General features: G+C 41.0%; 3 protein-coding genes across 8 annotated transcripts; 1 reads left to right on the top strand and 2 right to left on the bottom strand.

Annotated features, from left to right (window-relative positions):
* Window positions 1-323: 323 nt before the first annotated feature.
* Window positions 324-5805, bottom strand: LOC311263206 (B-cadherin; the record flags this gene model as incomplete). Its single annotated transcript, XM_084363126.1, has 14 exons — window positions 324-1165; window positions 1297-1437; window positions 1574-1707; window positions 1798-2022; window positions 2183-2407; window positions 2515-2657; window positions 2746-2990; window positions 3086-3271; window positions 3363-3491; window positions 3582-3754; window positions 4010-4151; window positions 4241-4396; window positions 4508-4651; window positions 5749-5805. 14 exons carry the CDS (start codon window positions 5803-5805, stop codon window positions 914-916), a joined length of 2352 nt encoding a protein of 783 aa, XP_084219252.1. The 3' UTR covers window positions 324-913.
* A 160-nt stretch (window positions 5806-5965) lies between these two features.
* pdp2 (putative pyruvate dehydrogenase phosphatase isoenzyme 2) lies at window positions 5966-10468 on the bottom strand. Of its 3 annotated transcripts, none has more exons than XM_084365093.1 (9): window positions 10117-10468; window positions 9475-9609; window positions 9173-9388; window positions 8868-8987; window positions 8497-8783; window positions 8283-8388; window positions 7963-8199; window positions 7584-7883; window positions 5966-7465 (listed from the first exon to the last, which is right to left on the bottom strand). In XM_084365093.1, exons 2-9 carry the CDS (start codon window positions 9553-9555, stop codon window positions 7190-7192), a joined length of 1623 nt encoding a protein of 540 aa, XP_084221219.1. In that variant the 5' UTR covers window positions 9556-9609; window positions 10117-10468; the 3' UTR covers window positions 5966-7189. The 3 variants fall into 3 exon arrangements, with proteins under 3 accessions (XP_084221219.1, XP_084221218.1, XP_084221220.1); XM_084365092.1 differs by having other exon boundaries at window positions 10045-10135; XM_084365094.1 differs by having other exon boundaries at window positions 9173-9355; window positions 10045-10135.
* A 111-nt stretch (window positions 10469-10579) lies between these two features.
* On the top strand, window positions 10580-20797 carry terb1 (telomere repeat binding bouquet formation protein 1). Of its 4 annotated transcripts, none has more exons than XM_084365089.1 (21): window positions 10580-10997; window positions 11128-11238; window positions 11452-11583; window positions 12123-12254; window positions 12469-12529; window positions 12677-12795; window positions 12963-13091; window positions 13418-13570; window positions 13666-13797; window positions 13953-14078; window positions 14233-14375; window positions 14461-14831; window positions 14937-15004; window positions 15136-15213; window positions 15865-16101; window positions 17152-17205; window positions 17464-17532; window positions 17602-17670; window positions 18847-18923; window positions 19869-20024; window positions 20120-20797. In XM_084365089.1, exons 1-21 carry the CDS (start codon window positions 10925-10927, stop codon window positions 20150-20152), a joined length of 2523 nt encoding a protein of 840 aa, XP_084221215.1. In that variant the 5' UTR covers window positions 10580-10924; the 3' UTR covers window positions 20153-20797. The 4 variants fall into 4 exon arrangements, with proteins under 4 accessions (XP_084221215.1, XP_084221213.1, XP_084221214.1 ...); XM_084365087.1 differs by having other exon boundaries at window positions 17125-17205; XM_084365088.1 differs by having other exon boundaries at window positions 17122-17205; window positions 17629-17670.
* Window positions 20798-21128: the final 331 nt, after the last annotated feature.

The raw sequence follows: 21128 nt of genomic DNA, 5'->3' as shown, positions 1-21128 counted from the left end.
CCCACGGTGAAGTCGATCCAGAGTGTCAAAGTTCATGTGAGTTGGATGATAATGTGAGGTGGAAAGTCCACTCTCGAGGAGGTGACTCAGGGTGATCATTGGCCGTGCCTAAGATCTTATCAGCTTGTAGGCAGTGCTCACCTACTTATAGCATCAGAGGACTGGTTTCATTTTAGACTGGAGACGGACTGAGATCAGACTCTCCATAACCCACTCTAACTCTAACATTCATATAATACAAGAACAAATACTATGATAACACAAACTTGCAAATAAAAACAGACTTTATTAGTAATGCAGAATTTAAACAAACTTTCTGGCAATCAAAAAAGAAATGAAAAAACAAATCAGAAATTATACAACCAAGGTACCACAAAATAATGTTAAAAACACACATGGAGAATTAAAAATTCTTGAAATTCAAGGTAAAAGGAGGATTCCTTCATACATGCTGAGGTGGAGTCTCGTGTTAGTGCCCTGTCAGCTCCACCACAGGCTGCAGCATGCCACATATAAACACAGTACTCATAACTTCCAGTCACATTAGTGAGTGAAGCTGTTTCTCATTATCATCAGAGCAAACAACATTTACTTTTACTTGTGCAATCAGAGTTTGGCATAAAACATGGGTAACAATAATATGACATTATGCAGACAATCATGTGCCCACTATTAAATATCATTTAGCTTGTTAATGTCATTGTTTACCAGCAGATTCCAGTAACAAGCTAATGCAATGAACAAGAAAGGGAAGCTGAAAATGTGCATGAACAGAGGATGAGCATCTCTAATCTAAGACCTCAACAGAGTTTAAAAGAGCCACAGAAGTCGGCAGAAAGAGGTCACACAGCACTCTGAAGACCTCGGGCAGATGGACATAAATTTGGATGATCTATAAATACATAGGGACATGTCAGACCCATTCTGTTTTTCCTGGCAGTGTTTCTGTGTCATCATCCTCCTCTGTGCCACCTGTGTACAGGTCAGCCAGCCTGCTGAAACGTGGTCCCCAGTGATCCAGTTTTTTAAAGTCCTGCTCCTCATCAGAGTCTGAGGAGTCGATGCAACTGAGAGAATCCGCCTCTGAGCCGAGGCCCTCGTAGTCGAACACCAGGAGACAGTCGTACGGAGGAGCTGTGGGGTCGTTGTCTGCAGCATGCAGGTTCTACAAGGAACGGCAAGAAAAAATATAAAGGAGTTATGATACAATTAATATTGTACTGATACGTTGGTACATTGATGTTCTTGGAAAGATCGTATCCAATATATCTTTTGGATCAATTTGACATCACTCACATCCTCAATGAATTTGCCGACCTCTTCATTAGCGTGGAGTAGGCGGTAGGATGGGCGGCTCATAGCGGTAGGAAGCACTTCAGTGCAGAAGACTTCAGGGCGGTTATCAAGCCCTCTGTGAAGCTGGCTCAGGTCGTACTCCTACAGGAAAAAAAGAGGAAACAGACCCTCAATCGTTTGCACTTTTAAACAGATAAAAATATTTCTATCATTCAATGTAAGCAGACATCTGAGAGATGTTTTGTAAAACATCTGCATTAAAACCTCCTGCTCCTACCCGGTCCTCTTCTCCTCCTCCCTCCTCATTGTAGCAGAAGATGTTTTCTCTGGGTATTTCTTCAAGAAGAGGGACTTCCTTCTCTGCCCTCCTCCTCCTTCTTCTCAGCAACAACAGCAGCAGCAAGAGCAGCACTGTGGTCACCAGAACAATTAGAGAAATTAAAGACAGAAAACCAAAACAAATTCATGACATCGGGTGAATAAGGAAGACTTGATACATACGCAGAAGACCAAAAATTGCTCCCAGAACTGAGGTTGCAAGAGAAGAGTTGAGCATGCGGGGGGCACTGTGTGGGATGAAGCAGGTAGAAACAGCTCCTTGACACTGGCACACTTCTACGTCCAGTGAGCTGTCTTGGTAGAGCATGCCAACATCGTAGATACGCATCAGCACATGATAGTCCCCTGGTGGCAGCTCGCGTTTGGGAGCCAGGGCTGCCAAGTTGTCTGCAAGGGGGGAAAAGATGAAGAGTTAACACTTGAGGAGTGCTAGGTTTGGAATTTTTTGTTAATTATTCATGATAACACTTTAAAATGTTGCTACTTTGCAAGCATAGAGTTGTAGTTGTCATTTACATATTGTGAATGGCTATGTATACTCTCTTACTTGTGGAATTGGTGCTAATAGTCCAGTTGATCTTGTGCTCTCCTTGAAGCTCCACCACAAACGGTCCAGCATGACCCGGTCCATCACGGTCCACTATATCAAGCTGGGCGGGAAAAGGATCTCTATTGCAGAGACTGGCTTTCCTCTGCTTGATCGCAGGAAGATGGTCATTCACATCTAACAAACTCACAATCAGAGTACCTGTCCCTGTAGCTGGGACAGTATCTAGGAGAATGTGAAGAGAAGAGCACAGCAGGGTTATTGTTCAGACAGGGAAGCGAGGACGAGAGGTGTCACAGTGTTGTTAGGGAAGACGATAAGTATAAATTTACCGTTGTCGTAAGCCAAAACTAGGACTGTGTATTTGCCGTCTTTGACATACTGTGATTCTCTGTCCATGCTGCTTTTAACTGTGATGTATCCTGTGTCCTTATCAATACTCAGCCACCTGACGGCATCATTGTGTAGACCATATCTGAAAACAAGAAGAAACAGAATAGTACATACATACTGCGGCCACATGAAAATCATACTTATGTCTGTCCTGTGTGTGTTATAATTACCTAACGCTCTGTTTCCTGTCTGTGTCTGGGTCCTTCGCCCTGAGGTCAGCCACAGAACTCCCTATTTTTGCATCTTCTGAGACGCTGACACGAATCTCTGCCGGACTGAAAACAGGAGGCTCGTTCTTGTCCACGACCGTTACAGCGACTGTGGCTGTCGAGGTCGACACCGGTGCAGAAAAAGGCGACTCGTTTGTCACCACCACCAGCAGAGTGAAGACAGCAGCGCTCTCAAAATCCAGCTCCTTGACAGTAAAGGAGAGAGCGAGTTTTGAAGAGCTCTGCATGTTGAGTAAAAAAACACAGACTTACTGATAAAAACAGACAGTCGTTTCCCCACTTTGGCTGTTCTGAGGATTCCCTCCATTTTATCGGGGCCTGTGGTGATGTTGAAGTCTCCCCTCTCGTTTCCTTTGATTATTGAGTATTTGGTGTTGGCATTCGGAGATCTTAACTCGTCCTTGTCAGTGACCTTTAGTGTTACTACCTCCACTCCAACCTCATTCTCAGGGACCGATGTGGACATCTGGGAAAAAGCAAGAAACTCTCCTTAATGTAGTTACAGATTTAACTTATTTCAACATTATTATGAAGTATTGGGGCATTTTTTTACTCACAAATGAGCTGGTGAATAGTGGAGCATTGTCATTGCTGTCAGTAACACTAATGACAGCGGTGCAGGTGGCTGTCAGCCCCCGTCCCTCCGTATCAGCGGCTTCGATGATCAGCTTGTACTCTGGCTGAGTCTGACACAGGGAGGTGAGTCACAGTGGAAGTGAGGAACAAGAAAATCTTGGAAAGAGAAGAGTTGCGTTCTCACTGTATGATTATGTTACCTCTCTGTCCAGTCCATCTGCCGTCACACTGATCACTCCACTCACCGGGTTTATGACAAACATGTTCCCTTTGGGAGTTTGAGGGATCTGAGCCTTTATCTTATACCTTATTATAGCATTGTATGTCTGTGGGTCATCTTTATCCACTGCTGTTACCTTCATGATGGAGTCACCTGTTAGAGAAAACAATGAAACAGTGAGAACAAGGACTTCAAGGACTTCACAAGTTCACATCAAAACAAGATCATTTTCCTGTTACCTGTAGCGCTATTTATCCATCTAGATTTTTTGGTGTGAGTTGCCAATTTTTTGAGATAGAGAGGTCTTCTCCCTCTCAGTTGAGGAAGATGCCTCTTTAGGTCACACCCTGCACTGTCACAAGCACAAGGCCTCTTGTTTATTTCAAAGTTTCCTGTGTTTTCACTCACCAACATCAGCACTTTCGCTCACTCCGCCATAGAAAGGGTTCTGAGTGAATGTTGGAGCGTTGTCATTCTGGTCAATGACGTTGATAATGAGCTCCATGGGCTCCTCAGCCTTGTTGCCCTCATTCAGTGCATGGGCCCACAGCTGTAACACACACAACATATATTCTTACAGTTATTGTGTATAAGGATACAAGTTATGGGATTCGGTGTAAAAGGTGAGATCATGCTCACTCTGTATTTAGCTGTCTTCTCCCTGTCAAGTGGCTGGTTCACATACAGCACTCCAGATCGCCGATCGACAGTGAAAAGACCTTCAGGGGGCTCATCGGCCCCTGGTCCAGATATCTTGTAGGTTATCGCCACTGTTTCCTCATTGCTTGACTTGATCTAAAGCATGATAACACAGATGTTTCAGTCAAGGCGGCTTCAGCCACAGCAAATACATCTGGTAAAAACGCATTAAAAACTGTTTAATTTGCTTGATACCACTGTAGTTACCTTCACCATGTTTTTGGGATATGGACCCCTGTCGTTCTCTGGAAAGTCAATGGCTGGAATAACCCACTCCCGCTTCATCCGTTTCAAACCGCCAGACACGTGTGGAAACTCAATGGTGGGGAGCTGCTCGAGGGCCGAGTTATTCTGGTTGAATCAGGACTCATCGTGTCAAGTCAGGTATTGAAAAGCAATCTCATCAATAAAATCTAATTTAAGGATAACAAAATTACCTCAAAATGTACCTCTAGATTTTTGCTTCTGGGGGTTTCACCATCTGAGCATGGCTGAATTTCTGCTGCAGCCAGAAAAGCTAAAAACTGAGGGACAAATATATTCAAATTCAACATAACAAACATTATTCAAACTTAAAATACAGGAATAAACATATTCAAATTCAAAATATAAGAACAAACTTGCTTATATTCATGAAATGAGAGTGAAAGAGGCTACCACATGGGTATAAGAAGCTGTACATGTTTGTTAGTCAATGCTTAAACAATAATGAACTTTTGTATTGCACTTTAAAAAATAATGATTTAATGAAAACAATTACATTTTACTTTTCAGAAAATAAAAACACACTTTTGAGGAAGAGTAAAGGCTTTAAACAATAGATTAAAATGTTTTATTAAAAAAGACAAAAGCCAATAAATACACAATATGATAAATATAAAATAATATACAGTCAGGCTAAGCAATTAAGAAAAAGAAAAGAAGAAGATATTTCAGTGGCCAGCCACCACAAAAACAGGTAAACAACAACATACCTTATTACTCTACTACAATTTTTAACACTCACCTGGACTTGGCAAATCAAAAAGAGCCCCCTCAAAGTCCTGCTGTTCCCCATCATCTCCTTCAGTATAAAAACCCTGCAGGTCTTTCTTCCACCGTCAATCCACTGACAGTCTGGACTGGATCTGCTGCTTTGTTCCAACGGCAACCTGCCAAGTTTGTGACATTTACTAACCGTCCTTATGTTTCACCTTCAAGGTCCCTCAGTCTGTACGATCAATGGATCATCACCCTTGATTTTCTGTTAACCGCCTGCGGCCACAGTAATCCTGAGCTTACTGTGCTTTATTTTGCTAAGGAAGCTAACGAAGTAGTTTGATTTTATCAGTGAAAAGTTGGTGAGAAACAAAGAAGCTTCCAGGTGACCTCAGGTACCGTCAGACATGCAGGTGTGTTTACGCACTGAAGATTTCCACTCTTCCCTCTTTGTCAGTGTAGTGGTGCACCTTACTCTGAGCGGTCGCAGTGTTTACATAACACTTGAGGACCTGTTTGGCTCCCATGACACTCAGCAACTGACATTTTGGCACAGTTTATTTTGCAAACTCTTCTTCCCACACAGCTTTGGATGACTTAACTCTCTTGCCGACCTCTGTATTTCACATCATTCACTTTTTAATTTAAATGCATCTGTGATTAATAAGGCACACAAGCAAAACAACATCATTTCTTGATAGTTTAATATGAAGCATCTGCACCTTTTTTCAGTCAGTGGAGTGTCAACTTAAGTACATCCCACAACCACACAGAAAGCAGTACATTTACACAAAATTAAAAGCTTACTTCACAGCTTACATAAAAGTGGAGAAAAACAGTAAACAGAAAAAATGTCACAGATTGATTGTCTAAAGCTACAGAAGCCGAGAACTGCCATGGTTGATGTTTTTGTTCTCATGAGGTAATTATTTGGTTATCTCAAGGAAATGAGCTTTATCTTGAGACAACAAGATAATCTTGCCATTATCATGAGAAAACACAAGATTGTTTTCTTCTTTTTACTAATAATGTTTATCAGAGATCAGGAGTGCCATGCCAGCATACAAAGACAGTGTTTTGTCAAATGTAGCAACCGATTTAGGACAAAAAGGTCAAATCAAGGAGTACCAATTATTGATCAACCTATCAAACTATATTACATTCTTATTTATACACCCACTTTATGATGCCACCAATGTAGGTAGTTTTTCTTTGCCGTATGACAACAAGCATTCACAACAAGCAGTAAGTTGATCCTTTACAGCAATAGGCAAAAAAATGTTAATACCATCAAATCACAAAGGAAAACATTATTCCAACAAATGGCAAAAGTCCTCCATCCCTGGAGGAGTGAGTGTATGTCATGGCCCACTCTTATGAATCTTAACGAGTCATTTTCTCATGATTTCGTTCTCTCAAGAAATCGTCCTTCTGTTTTCTCAAGATAACAAAATAAATTAACTAGTTTTCGTTAGGAAACAACTTTTGTTATCTCAAGAAAATAATAAACTTGTGATCTCGAGATAATGGCATTAAAAATTCTCGGCTTCCGTATAAAGAAAACTGTGCAAGGAAAATACAAAACAAAAATGCATACAGGGAACAAAGTGAATGTCTGCACCCATATCCACTTTTGTCATGCAACTCAGGTAATGTTTGATAAACAAAGATTATGAATACACTACATCTGTATTTTGACCTGACTGAGTCGATCTATGTTTTTCTTTTAAAGTACTTGTGCATAATACAACACTAAAAACTATCCTTCATTTCAAATAATTCTAAATCAATTTATGTAACAGATTGTAATTGGTGTCCCAACATAACCAGAAAATGATGTATGCCATTATCTGGACAGAGCTGAATGTTATGATTTTTTAATCTCTGTCCAGCGCTGTAAAAAACCTCCTGCTACCTGTGGTGAGATCTGGCCAGGTCAGAGTTCAGATACACCACAGTGGCTGTGATATCGTCTCTGTACATTCGAGCCAGATCCTCTGGCAGAGCGAGCATAGAGGCCAGTCTCTCCTGGCAGAGTTCTCCATACTCCCCAGTTCCAAGAGCGTGTCTGATAAGGTGCGTGGCAGCGTTGGTGTCTAAAGCGGGGGAAGCACGAGCCTGGCGTTTCAGCAAGAGTTCGTGCATCTGACCCAGTTTCAGCTGCCGCTCAGATGGAGAAACTGGAGCCTAGAAAAAAGAAAGGACCAACCGTTTTTACAGGATAAAATTAAGAGTTTTATCTAAAAGTTGTGTGCTATGAATCAGGGGAATCAAAATACATTTCTCTTTCACTCCACACACAAACCTGTAGGTGAATCCCACTCAGGTGCTCTCCAATGAGTCGGACAGCCTCCTCGCTCCCTAGTTCATCCCACAGCCCGTCAGTGCCAAGGATCAGGAAGCGGTCCTGAGGTCTCAGCTTGTGATAGCTTATGTCAGGTGCCACATCCAGATACGGCGGACTTAGGTAGTTAGGTGGAGTGTATTGATACAGGTTGAGAGAGTCCAGGTCAACTCCGGATTCCAGACTGGCTAAAATGCTCTGCTGCAACTCATGGCTCCACTTGAATCTTACGTCACCAAATGCACGCAGGGGCATCAGAACCTGAAAGCATGATAAACGCTTAGGACCAGTGACTCATTATCCAAATTCACAAGTACATTCATTTTCAAGAATAGCTTACCCCGAGAAGCCTGTCATCTGTGATTACTGTGTCTCTCTCTGAGGGTGGGTGCTGGGCCTTGATCCGCTCCACCTCAGCCTGATTCTGTGAGTTGTGGTCTTGAGAAAGGGGCACAGCGCTCCATGACCCATCATCCTCCTGCACCCCCAACACAACTCGGCAGTCACCAGCATTTGCCACATGGATCCCATCTGTGCCAACATGAGCCACACAGGCAGTGCAACCGGCAAATGCAACCTGGAAAGACAATGATACCTGTGTATCAAAACTGTGTGACCTTGAATGTGCACAAAGCAACAAAAAAAAGCATATCTTATTACCTGGATGGCTGTGCTTTTCATCAGGTCATTGGAAAGAGGCACTTGAGCCTCCAAGGAGATGTCAGCGTCAAGCCGTTTGAAAGCGCGATGCAGAGCATCTGGGGGACTGAAACGAAAGGAACATAATCAAAGGATGTGAAAGAAAAACGGATCACACAAAGCAGATATTTGTAAATCTAGATATCTGTATATAAGGACAATCATGCTTTCCTACCTCATGCCTTCGCCATGTTCCTCACTGTCCAGTAATTCTTGCCAAAACACTCTCAGGTGGTCAATGTAGAGTGAAGCAGATTCACGATAGTTAAAGTCTGTATGATGTTTGTACCACTGCAAGATGGGAGGAACAGGTCTCCCGTGCTCCATGCATTTCTCAAGCTCCTCAAGGCTCTCCTTTGGCAGCATTGCAACTGCGACGTAGTACAGCAGCCGCTCGCTGACAGCCTGTGCACACGCCCAGCCTCCGTGGCCGTCAAACACTCCAAAGAGCATACCCTTTGTCTGCAGAGGAGAGAGAAAATTACATTAAAGAAGGGGGACAAAGCAGGGAGATGGTTGTACAGACAGAGGGGAGAAGATGCATACCTGTAGGCAGGTGGCTGCACTGCGACGGTCCTCATTGGGTGTGTTAGCAGCCAGCTGGTTGCTCTCAAACTTCCTCACAACACTGAGTCCCCTGCCATCAAATTCTGGCAGACTCACCGTCTAGGATACAGATTCACACACAGAAATTATATCATAGCTGCAAGTGATTCTATATCAAATATTGATTCGATTTGAAATAGAAAAGGCCTTTTCATCCTGCCTTTACCCCAGACACATGCCTCATATGTTAGTGTCATTTTAAAATGTTTCCTTATACCAAAGGGAGACACTATGACACCAATTACCTGCTCATTAGATCGCAGGACACTGTTGATTTGGACCTGGCTGAGCTGGAAGTCTAGATCCTGACGAGTCGAGAGCTGCCGCCCACTTTGAGACCCATTTCCTGACTCCTCACCATTGGAGCACAGCTGGTGTTTTCTGGAGGTGCCCCAGGATGAGAAGTGACAGTGGTATGCTGGTCGAGGCTGAGATGAGGTAATTGATAGAAGTTGGGCACACTGTATGAACAAAAATGAGCAATAGTCACATCAGAATATTACACACCATAATTATAGAAAATAAAGAGGTCAAGCAGGATACAGACCTGGAGTGGGGCAGCAGAGGAGAGTGTCAGTGTGTAGGCTGAAGCTCTTTGAAGGATGCTAGCGCACACACGTCCAGACATATCTAATGCAACACTGTTGGCAGGGTGTTGTGTGTCACTTAATCACCCCAGTATCTATGTCAAGGGATAAAGGAAATGATTCAGGTTTCTGTGATACCAGCATGAGTGTTGCTGTGAAGACAGTGATAATTCAGAAGCCAACGTAAAAAAGATAGCAAGCTAAACGTTGTCTAAGTTAGCCAACTTCAAATTAACACCATAATCAACGTGCTATAAGCGAATACCAAGTAGCGTAACGTTACATCTCCGTGTGACTTTCTCGTGGCGTTCGCAGGTGCAAGCTGGCTGCTTAACATTGAGCTGACAACCTGTAAAACGTAGTTTACGGTGTTAGCTTGCTAGCTGGCTAGCTTCGCCCACGTTTAACATGCAGTATTAGCGACTAACGTTATGACGTAACCGAAACCTATACTTTAGCTAAACGTCTACACACGGATTAAAATGGTATATATGCTAATACGATGAATAGACGCTTAATTAAATACGTACAAACTTGGTGAAATCACGAATGAATCAATGATGATCTGTCGGACACCAACTCCATACATGACAGTGACGTACCCTAACGTCTGACGTTGCCACCAGACGCACTGTTGTAGTCCTTGCTGGACGGAAAAATGAAGGAGAAGTTTAAGTAGACGATCTTTTTTTTAGACAACCTGTGGTCCAGTGCTGCTGTTTTAGATTGAAGTAATGTTTTGAGGACATATTTTGGTTTAGTTTGATTCTTTTTCACTGTAAATGTTGGTTAGTTTGTTAGCTTGATACTCAAATTGCTCCATTCTGATTATATCTGGTACCAAGCTAACTACGCAGGTTGGGGGAAAAAAACCCATTCTTTCCCACATTTAAATTAGCAATAGATGGTCATATAGCTAGACTAACTACATGACATCACAGTTTCTGCTGGATTTCTGATAAATAATGAATATGAAGACACAAACAATATTTGACGTAGCTTGGCCCATCTGTCACAATTTACTAGCCTTAGTTTGTTGCTATGGTAACGTAACGTGACGTGCCAACGTTCACTCACGGTTAATAGCATACTAGCTAACATAGGCTAACGTTAATATTTAATCCTTCTTCAGCCAAATATGCGGTTTAGCTAGTAACTCCTGGTGTAAAACTGGACATTTTTCAAATGTGGACAAAATTCAAATTTGAAGGAGCAGCTGACTTTGCGGCATTTATCTTTAACCTCAGTATGTAATTTTGGTTAATTAGCTAGCTAGCTACCTCTAAAAATAGCTCTTAATGTGAAGAGCGTTAGCACAAAACAACGCCGGAGTGGCTAGACGTGATTATTCTTGTAGTATCAAGTTAGCCATAACTTTAGTGTTACTTGGGTGACCTTTAACCCTTGTTAATGGCTTTTAAACAACTGAGTCCTTCAGAGAGTAAAATGGAAAAGACAGCGGTTTGCAGCAACAGCCGTAATAGTAAGTGGCATTGTCCTTTCGTCCATCTGTGCGCACTTTGTTGGTTATGGATGTAGCTAATGTAACGTTATACATTTTCAAATGTGTATCTGTCAGGTTGACATTGCTGATTTCATCTTTCTGCTTTCAGCCATAAGGACAGATCTCAGTTTGCTGCTTGAGTGTCTGAAGTTTCAGATGAAATGTCCTGATTTGCAGAAACAAGCTCTTCTCACCATTCACTCAATCTGTGAAAATAGAGGTAATAGTAAACCATCAATGACATAAACATACCATGTCCTTGCCCTATTACTATCCCTTACACATGCTAACCATCTGCTACAGCCCTACATAGTCAGATTTGTTGTTCGGCCACATGCTTATCATTTAAGTCTGTGATACATTTGCAAATTCAGCATAACACCACACGGGTACTTTCCACTGTCTGTTTCACTTTACATTTTTATTATTTCAGAGGACATTGTGGACATGCTGAGAGAAATGGGTGGTGTGGCATTTGTGTATAACCTATCCAAATCCAGAATTGTTCATTCAGATGTAAAGGAGACTGCACTCTTCACACTTGGCACGCTAGCAGAGGCCAATGGTAAGCATGTGTGTGTTATAGTTGCTGAATACCAATTCAGGGGCACATGTGGTGAGGATGCAGTCCAAAAAGTTTTATCCTTTGCAGCAGTTAAAGCCTAGAATGAAATTGCATACCTTCCCCAAATGAGACAGTCCAGCCATACAAGGACCAGTACTGGGGATGCATATAGGTGGTCCTCATAAAACAAAACAAAAAATTGGTAAATATCGGTGTTAACTCTCAAGCTCAAACAAGTAATAGGCAACTGGCAAACACCACCACCTTTTTTCTGTAGACTGTTGGATATTAAAAGCTGCAGAGGACATGCAGGAAGTAGCTTTTTTGCCAATTTCAGGCTTTAAATGTAGGCATCAGAGGCTGTGGTCCTGAATTGAGATGCAGCATATGTGTATTTTATTGTTACAACAAGCCTGTGCACATACGTCATACGTGAGTAACTTCACTGTGTCGGTATTAAGTATTTTTATGCAAGTCGTCTTAAAGTAAATGAAATTTTTACATATTCATAATACACTACTTATCTTTTCCCCTGGTAGTGTATTGCAAGAATTCTATGTGCAGGAAGGAGATGTTTGCAGAGGTTGCTGGTTTGCTGATGAAAGAAGACATCCCACTGACGCAGAAGAGAGTGTCTGTCTACTTGCTGTCTGTGTTGGTAGCCAACAACAGTAAGATCAAGGCTCCTTCGCTGACATAAAGCTCCAGGGTCGTTTATCCCATTATGTGCTATTCTGTCACTTTGCATTTTCTTTGGTTTGGTTCTGTTTCAAGCTCATGAAAGATGTTTTATATAAGTGGAATAGAAAATATTTGAGAGTATAATGAGCTTGCTTTTTTAATACAGACCTTTGTAGCTTTTATGTGTCTGTGTGCTTTTTGCAGAATCAGGACAGACTTTAGCCCAAACCACAGGCTGCCTTGATATTCTGCTGGACCTCTTCAGGTACTTGACAATGCTAAATGCTCTGTGATATCTTGCAGCGAGACATCAGTCACGCCAAGTTTAAATAGGCAGGCTGGAAATGTTTTATTTAAAAACCCACTCACATGAGCACATTAATAAAGTTTAACGGCATATTTTTTTTTGCAGGGCCACTTTCCCTCTCTCCGCAGAGGCTACTTTGAGAGCAGCTAATGCTACTCAAACCTACCAACTCTGGGCATCTGTGTCAAATGCTCTCTGTGGATGTGTAAATAACCCACAGAATGGTAATATCATCTGTGTAGTTGTGCCATTTGTGTGCGCAGTTAATGTGAAAAACATTGATTTTCTAGCTACTCTAGCAACCTCAAGCAAATTTATGATATACTGCATTAAGTTTATATCTGTGGTAAGATAGAAAATCGTTTTTGCATGTCTTTCTTTTGTCTTCTAGAGGATGGCCAGCGTATTTGTGTGGCAGTCTTTCCCATTATAAAATCCTGGCTTCAGCAAATATCCCTGCCACGCACTGAGATTTTTCAACCCATATGTTCCTTCATAGCAATGACAGTTGCTAACAACTGTAAGTGAAAGAGGCAGAATGGCTTATGCAAAATCTGCTTTGGTTTTTCGTGAGTTTATGTAAAATGGTTCAAGGTCCAGTGTGTAGGATTAAGTGGCATCTAGCTGTGAGGTTGCAGATTGCAACCTACTACATACCCCCTCACCTCTCCCTCCCTCACGGTGGCTAAAAAAAAAGGTGAAAGTACACTTATGAGAAACATAAATATGAATATTCCATTTCTCCTTATATATCCTCATAAATTGCCCTAAATCCTACACACTGGATGTTTACATTTTCACTAAAATCCCAATTATTAAATGTTCATCACTTTTCTGTTTTTGCAGCCTGTGTTCAGGAGAGTTTTTCTGCCTCAGGGGGTCTGGATACTCTCACTCTTGCACTGGTTCGTCAAGCATCTGCAGCAGATACAAGCTTGTTGTCGTGCCAGCTTTCCATCACTATATCCAAGACCCTGTCAGCTTGCATCACAGATAACGGTGTGTATGTCTTTTACTCACATATGTGCACCTTTAACAATTCACTCAAATAACCAAAGTGTACCCTTCTCCAAATTATGATCTATTCTTTTTAGCTCCTCTGGCTTCAGGTCTGGCTCAGTATGGTGTGGTTTTCCACCTCTTCTCCCTGCTGGCTAGCCCACACTTGGACCCTGAGGACAGGCTTTCTGTTTTACTCACCCTGGGCCACTGCACAGAGGCTACTGGTAATACTGCGACAGTACTATGCTGGAAGGTTTTTAATATTTTCTGGTAGTGTTTGAATATGTCTGTAAATAAACTTTAAACCTTGTCACCCACTGTCACATTCTTCTGCAGTCTTTCTTCCCATCCCATGTTTTTTGTTTCTTCCTGGCTGTAGAGGAGCACCAGTCTCAGCTGGTGCAGTGTGGAGGCCTGCCTCTTGTCATAACCCTACTTACAGAGGACACAAGTGAGGAGGTTAGGAAGGCTGCCACATTCATATTGCAGACCTGCAAACAGGCCAGTAAGTCAGTACATATTTTATTTATTTAGTTCATTTATTTATTTTCTAGATTTTTTGTGAGTTGGAAAATGAGATAGAATGAAAGGTGACTAAGCGATTGAATAATACATGGGTTGAATGTAGGATAATGACTTGTTTGTCTCTGTCTTTGAAGCCATGTCCTTGGAAGTGCCTCATCTGATCGTGAGACAGGGGGAGGGTGAAAATGAGGAGCCCCTTGCAAACATGGAAGGCTTCAGAAGCTCTGCCAGAGAGTTGCTGCGCAGGATTGACCTACTAGAGAAGAGACAGGCAAAGGTTAGACATATGTTCACACACATGGCCACAGTATATTCAGCATGTAGCATGGTGACTTATAATGTGTGCATATTGTCATTTTTAGGAGGAAAAGGGTGAGCAGGAAGACATAGATCCATCAGCTGCAACTGAGGGGCCAGGCCAACCATCTTTACCTCCAGCCTTACCTCTGCAGCAGAAGGAGGGCATTAAAACCATCCCCAAAGCGTATAGACAAACTAGTACTCTAAGGCATGTAGAAGCAGAGAGTGACAACATTAAACTTCAAACTGTCAGAAACATGTTCAAGAATGAGAAGGACGGTGAGCTGAAGAACGAGAGCTCCAATTTGAGTACGTGGGAAGAGAAGACCAACACCGACGATGGGCGGTGTTCAGTGTGCAAAGGTACTGGGGCCCTGATGTCTTCCCATCAGCAGTCACTAGAGGGCAGCAGAGAGCCTCCTACTGCAGACAAGTCAGTAGAGTTTCTTAGTGTTGATTACTTCATAATCAGATAAAACGCAAATGAAATGATGGCCTTCATAATAACTTTCTTCTTTTTTTCCTGCTTTGTGTTTAGGCTGTTGTTTAAGCCTCCAGCACCAGTGAGGAATAGTGTAGCAAAAGAAATTAGATGTACAGATGAAGGTAAGAGAGCTTCATGGCTTTCAACACAGAAAAAAATACATTATTTTTTCTTGCCTTCATTTTTGTTTTCAGCAGATATGTTTTAAACTATTTTTTTCAAGTAACATTTTTGTTTGTTTGTTTATGTCAAGGGTTGCAGGGCCGTGAGATGAGTAAGGATGAGGAGGTCCCAGTGGAGGAGCAGTCACTCTCTCATATCCGGTGTGCAGGTAGGAGTACATGAGACTGTCCCTCTGTGAAATGCTTTCAGTGTTGTTTTATCAAATGGTTGGTGAGAGACAGGCACAGTCCAATATGGAAATGTAATGTCACGTTTATCCTGGCCGGGATAATAGCATCATTATAATCATCAAGATATGCTTAACTCTCTTAAAACGGCACTAAAACACACTGGAATTAGTTTACCTTACATTCTGTTATGCAACAAATATTGTTGTATTGCATCACAGATAGGACACAGATATTTAGTTTGGAATCCACAGTATTTCCACACAGCCGATTTCAATTTTTTGTGGTGGTTAGAGTGGGCAAGCTGAGCTTTCAGCCAGGGGGACAGACTTAGGATTTTACAATGACTGGAAAGAATGACTCCCCCTTGGCCAGTTAAAAATAAATGGAAATCAATACAAGATTGTACTTTAGCTTTTCAAGTCACTCTTGTGTAGACATTCACGCTCCGATTCACAATTATCCCAATAATTGGAATTTACCATGATCAACTTTCAAGGGTTGTTAAAAAAAATGTTTTTTTTATCATGATCCACAATAAAATCTAATAATGTCCAATCTCTAATTTTAAAGACATTGCCGAATTTACTTAAGTTCAAGCCTTGCGTCCTTGCTTTTTCCTGTCCTTTTAGGTTGTGTGTTGCCTTTTGAGGAGGTGACCAGTCGCACTTTTGCGTCTCTCCAAAGCTCCAGCCGCCACAGCTGTGACATGCACAAAGTTCTCCAGGAAGCTACAGAGAGGTTCAGGACTCGGCATCTCAACCTTCTGTTCAGCAGAGAGTACCAAGGCAACACTGTGGAGCAGACTGACCCAGAATCTGTGACAGTCTCAGTAGCAGAGCCACAGAGAAACAGGATAAACTGGAGCGGTGAGAGGCTTTAACATTTGAAACGCACAGTTAATCCAATCTCACTGAAAGGTGTAGTTCAAGTCTCACAACCTGGATAGGTCAAAGAGTACACAGCTCCTGTAAAGCACCACAAAATTGTGAAAGCTTGTTGTGCTAACTAAAGCAAATTTATATTTGTATTGTTTTATTTTGTGGCTTCCTAAAGTAGGTGAAAGTGTTTTAGTGGTTAGCAAAATTTACTTCATTTTTGGATTACTGCAGTTAATTTCTTTCATATCCCAGTGGAATATTAAGTCAATTACTTCGTCGTCCAGTACAAGCATTTTAGTGCCAAATAGGACAGCCAAAAAAATCAGTATCACACAAAAGACCCACACCCTCGTGTACATGTGCCCTAAACACATTATTTGTTCACATCAGATTGCTCATGTCTTACTCATGCAATGGTGCAAAGTGCAATGGCCTCAGTCTGAAAGTTGCATCTGAAATGGCCAGTTTGCTAGATTATGCAAACTTAAGCATTTTGTATCAAAGTTAAATGCACACATTTTCCTTACAGTTAAAACTCAACACTATCTTCAATAGGCTCACCCCAAGTGTTCCCCATGAGTACTCACAATTACAAGCATCTATATGTGAGTGCATGCTCTACTAACTTCTACTGACTTTTGGCAGTTTTTTGTTTTGTTTTGTTTTTTACATTTTATGAGCGCTCAAGTTTTATGTTGTCTTTGTAAATTATGGAGACCAGTATCATCTCCTCTGAACTTTATCATAGTGCATTACCTCACTCAAGATCAATGTAAAAACTTTATCAATGAATACATGAGATCCTGTCTGGAGTTGATTATATATGAAAGAACTTTTCAGGCAGTAAACATACCAGTGTTGCTGTTGTTCCAAACAGTTTTTATGGTACAGTCAACTTAATTTTCCTTCACCATTACCTCATAACTGTTACTCTAATATCATCACTATGCACACACATTATTGTATTTAATTACTGCTATAAAATGTGTGTTTTCGACTCCATTTTAAAAGAGGTTTGCCTTATTCCAATACATAAAGGAGCCGGGAAAGGCGAGAGCTCTGTGCCAGAACAACACTGGAAAAAGTATAATGGTAAGAATTATGCAGCAAGTGGATGTTTATAAAGCTCTTCAACACAGAGCTGTCTTGAAAGTCTGTACAAAATGAGCCTAGTGGTCTGTGATCTAAATAAACAAATTATAAAACAAAACGTATGATTCTCAGTTCAAAAAAGTTGATCATGAAAGCTAAACAAATGATTTGCCTGATATAATTAGATGTAAGCCACTAAACTTGCACAATAATCATCAAATGTTTAATTTGGGTGTCTTCCTCTTCCACCCAACATAGGCACGATCAGTTTGACTCCATTACACAGAAGAGCTAAAAAGGATGAACTGACCTCTCGACACAAGATTGGTATGTATGTGACACGATCACAGCAACATAACATTTACCATTGACCTTTATATTTGTTACATTCAACAGCATTGATCTCATCACTCCAACTCCCAGGTCCAGGCTTGACTCCGCTGAAAAGGTCTCGTCTTCCTGGAGGTAAATATGTGATATCAGATACGGATATTTACTGGAGATTGCTTTAAGTGTGTGTGAATGTTATGATTGAGAGCCTGTGGTGGGAGCTGTCCTCTGCAGTGTGTTCCTGGCAGCAGAAAAACCAAAGAGCAGAAGGAATGTTGAACTGCCGCCAGTGTTCTCACAGTGCAGGCCAGAGCTGGTTCAGAGTACCACAGCTGTATTAAGCTGTTTCACACTCTGTATAACATCGTCTGTGTGTGTGTGCGTGTGTGTGCGTGTGTGTGCGTGCGTGTGCGTGCCAGCAACAAAGAGAGAGGGAATGATGGAAAGGGTGTGTTTTGATGCTTTTGTGTTTTGCCAGTCACATGGTAGATAAAGGAGAGGCATTTTAGTCAGTCCCACATTATGATTTAGCATGTTCTGTACTCACATTACATTCACTATCCTGTATATTAAAAGTGTAGAAGTACATGTTAATATATTCTGTGGTTACAGTTGACAGCCATCTCCTTTTCCTGTTCACATGCTTTCACTCAGACTTTGTGAGTGAGAGTGCAGTCTTTCTGTGCTGTCATGCTGAGATTTACTGGATCTTTATACCTCTTAGCCAAATGCGTTTTCCAGTGCTCACTTTGTGTGAGTAGTTTTTTATTCCACTGCACACTACACATTTTCATTCTTTCTCTGTCCTGTTCTGCTGTTTTTTTCCACCTTTTTCTTCTTTCCCGGAAATTTGCCCCATTTCTTTTAATCTCTTTCCTACCCTTGCTTCATTAATTATTCTTCTCATCCTGTATTGATAAAATAATTGCTATCTCTGGATTTTTATAATTTGTTTTTAAACTGTCTGTAATGAGTCCAACAGTGTTTTACAAGTGCACTACTAGACTACTGTGGAAAGGGAGCAGCGGACTGCTTTTCAAAGCCTGACACCTACATTACTCACAATGCAACTAAGACACCGAGTGACATAACTGGAGGCAGTTTATCAGATTACATTCATCTTACTCTGGAGCTACAAAAGTGTTTTTACTACTTATTTACACAAGCAGTAGTACTCCCCAACACCCTTCAGAGTTACTGTTTATATCTGGGGCCAGCTGATGTGTTGTTTAGTAACAGAATAAGTTGAAAACCTGGTATCCTCTCTGTGTTTTTCACTCATATGCATAGAAACTGTTTTTTATGTTACAGAGAGAAAAGGAGGAGACGGTAGTGGACAACGTGCTCCTGATGATGAGTCAAAGAGGAGCACAGATCAATGTTCAACTGTAAGAGTTTCACTATTTATAGGGCCATGTTTTGGGAATTGGTTTCCAGATAGGAACCAGTTTCAGTTTTCATGCAACAGTACTACTGAGATGAAAACCGTGATATCTAATCCACGGCCTAAAGGAGAAAAGATGTTTTAAAAAAAATTACAAGGAGGCTGCATTTTTGACACATAGGCCTACTGTCGGTTATTATTACACTACCTCCATATGCTGGTCTGAGTGCAACCATTAACTATGGTAAAAAATGTATTTAAAAGTAATGTTAAAGTATTAAAGTGTTCATAGTTGTGTTACTTTATTTGTTAATTGCATTTTTGCTACAAAATGTGTGTAGTGTACTGCAGATAATCAAAACTGTTTTGTTTTTTTCAGGCAAAGGCTTCACTTAATTTCAGTGAACTTTGCTTTATATACGCAATGAACACATTGAAACTGAAAGTGGTCATGTGAATTTTGTCATCTCACCACAGAAGGACTTTCAAAACAGTCCTTTCAACTGTAGCACCATGAAACGATAATGTAACAACATTAAAATGTACGCAAGTTGATTTTTACAGTGTACTGATATAAGCTGAAACCAATCACTGCCCGGAGGGAGGGAAATCAGTTTAAAGATGTATGATATGTTTGTCCGAAGGGCATGAAGTATGTCATGTTAATGGGCTTAAATTTGCAAAACCACCAGTATCATCACGTTTTCTCCTGTTTCAGCTATTTTAGATTGTATCATTCTATGATTCATGTGTCAGTGGAGAAGGCATTCACAACTCAAAATCCAGTCAGATAGCTTGTGAAAGGATATTTTACACCTAAGTGGCACAGGTGTTGTACTTAATGCTGTCAAATGTGCATCCATGCACAGATGAATTGTCCTGTAATCCACACTATCTGTCTAATCTCTACTCAAAGCGCTCTCTCTTCTGCCCTTCTTATTATTCTTAGAGAAGAAAGAGGAACGACTTCAGCCCAGAGGAGGTGAGTTACCTTCTGAGCGGAGTAAAGACTTTCGGTTCCTCCTGGAACTCTATCTTGTGGTCGTACCCCTTCAAACCTGGACGCACCAATGTCGACCTGGCCAGGAAATACAGGCAGCTAACGGTAGCTAGAGAAAATCTCCTTTGAGTCAGATATTTGGTACTTTCCATCTTTACAGTCACTGCCTGATTACTTTTTGTTTTGTTTTTTGCCTTCAGAAAGGTAAAGCCCAGGATGTCGGCTGTACGTAATCCTGTGCCTGGGCCTGCCCCCTCTGTAAATAATAACTTTGATTTATCTAAGAGACCTTAACTCGCTTCAATTACAAAACATGACGAGGCATTTACCTCATTTACTCATAATATATGTTACGCTATTTATATTGATTATATTTATCTATTTATATTGTATTTTTGCAGCATGTTTTTAGCACATTGATTGTTAGTTCTTGTTATTTATACAAACACATTTAAGATTCTTATGTTTCACTGTCAGTTTCGTCTCTGTCAAACACATTTTCATATTAATGCAAACAGGCTTTCATAAAGGTGTTCATGGTGCAAAGTGTTACCTGGGACTGAATCAGAAACCATTTGTACTTTAAAGGATGAATCGTACCAGATATTGAATGAGTTATATGTGTAACCTGAGTAAAGGCCATTTTAATGTTCTTGTTTTGTTGTTCCACCACCTATTGATGAATCACCACCAATTTGAGTCACATGTACATCTGCCAGATTTGATTGCAACAGTTGTTGTTGCAGTAAAAAGGCCCAGCCTGACACACTTTGGCAACCACTTTATCAATACTAGGCCAAGTCAAATTTATGGTGTACCAGTTTGGATAAACTTTGACTGTTATGTTCAAAGAAGCAAATAAAGTGTTTTTGTTTTCACATTATGTTTTTTTTTATTATTTTTTTTACAAAACAATCGTCAGAAAATCTTGTCTATCAGAAATGGGCATGGTCTGACTATTTCGATGTGATTTCACTCAAGTAATCCATGAAAAAGTAATTTCCATACCAGAAGTAATGGGCCAGTACATACTGCAAAGTTATCTTCTCTTTTTTTATACTTTGTTTGCCAAGTTTGGTAAATATGGCTTTTTATTTCTAACAAAAGAATAACGTGAAGGTAAAAACAATAGTTCCTGCCTTGATTCTTAAACAAACAAAACATTAGATGTGTTTAACTTCCATGACACCGCATGTCAAGGCAAATACC

This window comes from Pagrus pagrus (genome assembly GCF_965226575.1).
Source record: "Pagrus pagrus genome assembly, chromosome: 10".
Taxonomy (NCBI): Eukaryota; Metazoa; Chordata; class Actinopteri; order Spariformes; family Sparidae; genus Pagrus; species Pagrus pagrus.
Note: the sequence above shows the minus strand (reverse complement) of the source record. Positions and strands in the feature narration are given on the sequence as shown.

Excerpts from the sequence above, each read along its gene's own strand:
- terb1 (XM_084365086.1), top strand. The coding sequence starts at position 10,925 with ATGGCTTTTAAACAACTGAGTCCTTCAGAGAGTAAAATGGAAAAGACA. Across the intron at positions 11,584-12,122 it reads CACGCTAGCAGAGGCCAATG|TGTATTGCAAGAATTCTATG; the intron begins GTAAGCATGTGT and ends TTCCCCTGGTAG. Across the intron at positions 13,571-13,665 it reads AGCTTGCATCACAGATAACG|CTCCTCTGGCTTCAGGTCTG; the intron begins GTGTGTATGTCT and ends TATTCTTTTTAG.
- pdp2 (XM_084365093.1), bottom strand. The coding sequence starts at position 9,555 with ATGTCTGGACGTGTGTGCGCTAGCATCCTTCAAAGAGCTTCAGCCTAC. Across the intron at positions 8,389-8,496 it reads GAACATGGCGAAGGCATGAG|TCCCCCAGATGCTCTGCATC; the intron begins GTAGGAAAGCAT and ends CTTTCGTTTCAG. Across the intron at positions 7,884-7,962 it reads CAGATGACAGGCTTCTCGGG|GTTCTGATGCCCCTGCGTGC; the intron begins GTAAGCTATTCT and ends TCATGCTTTCAG.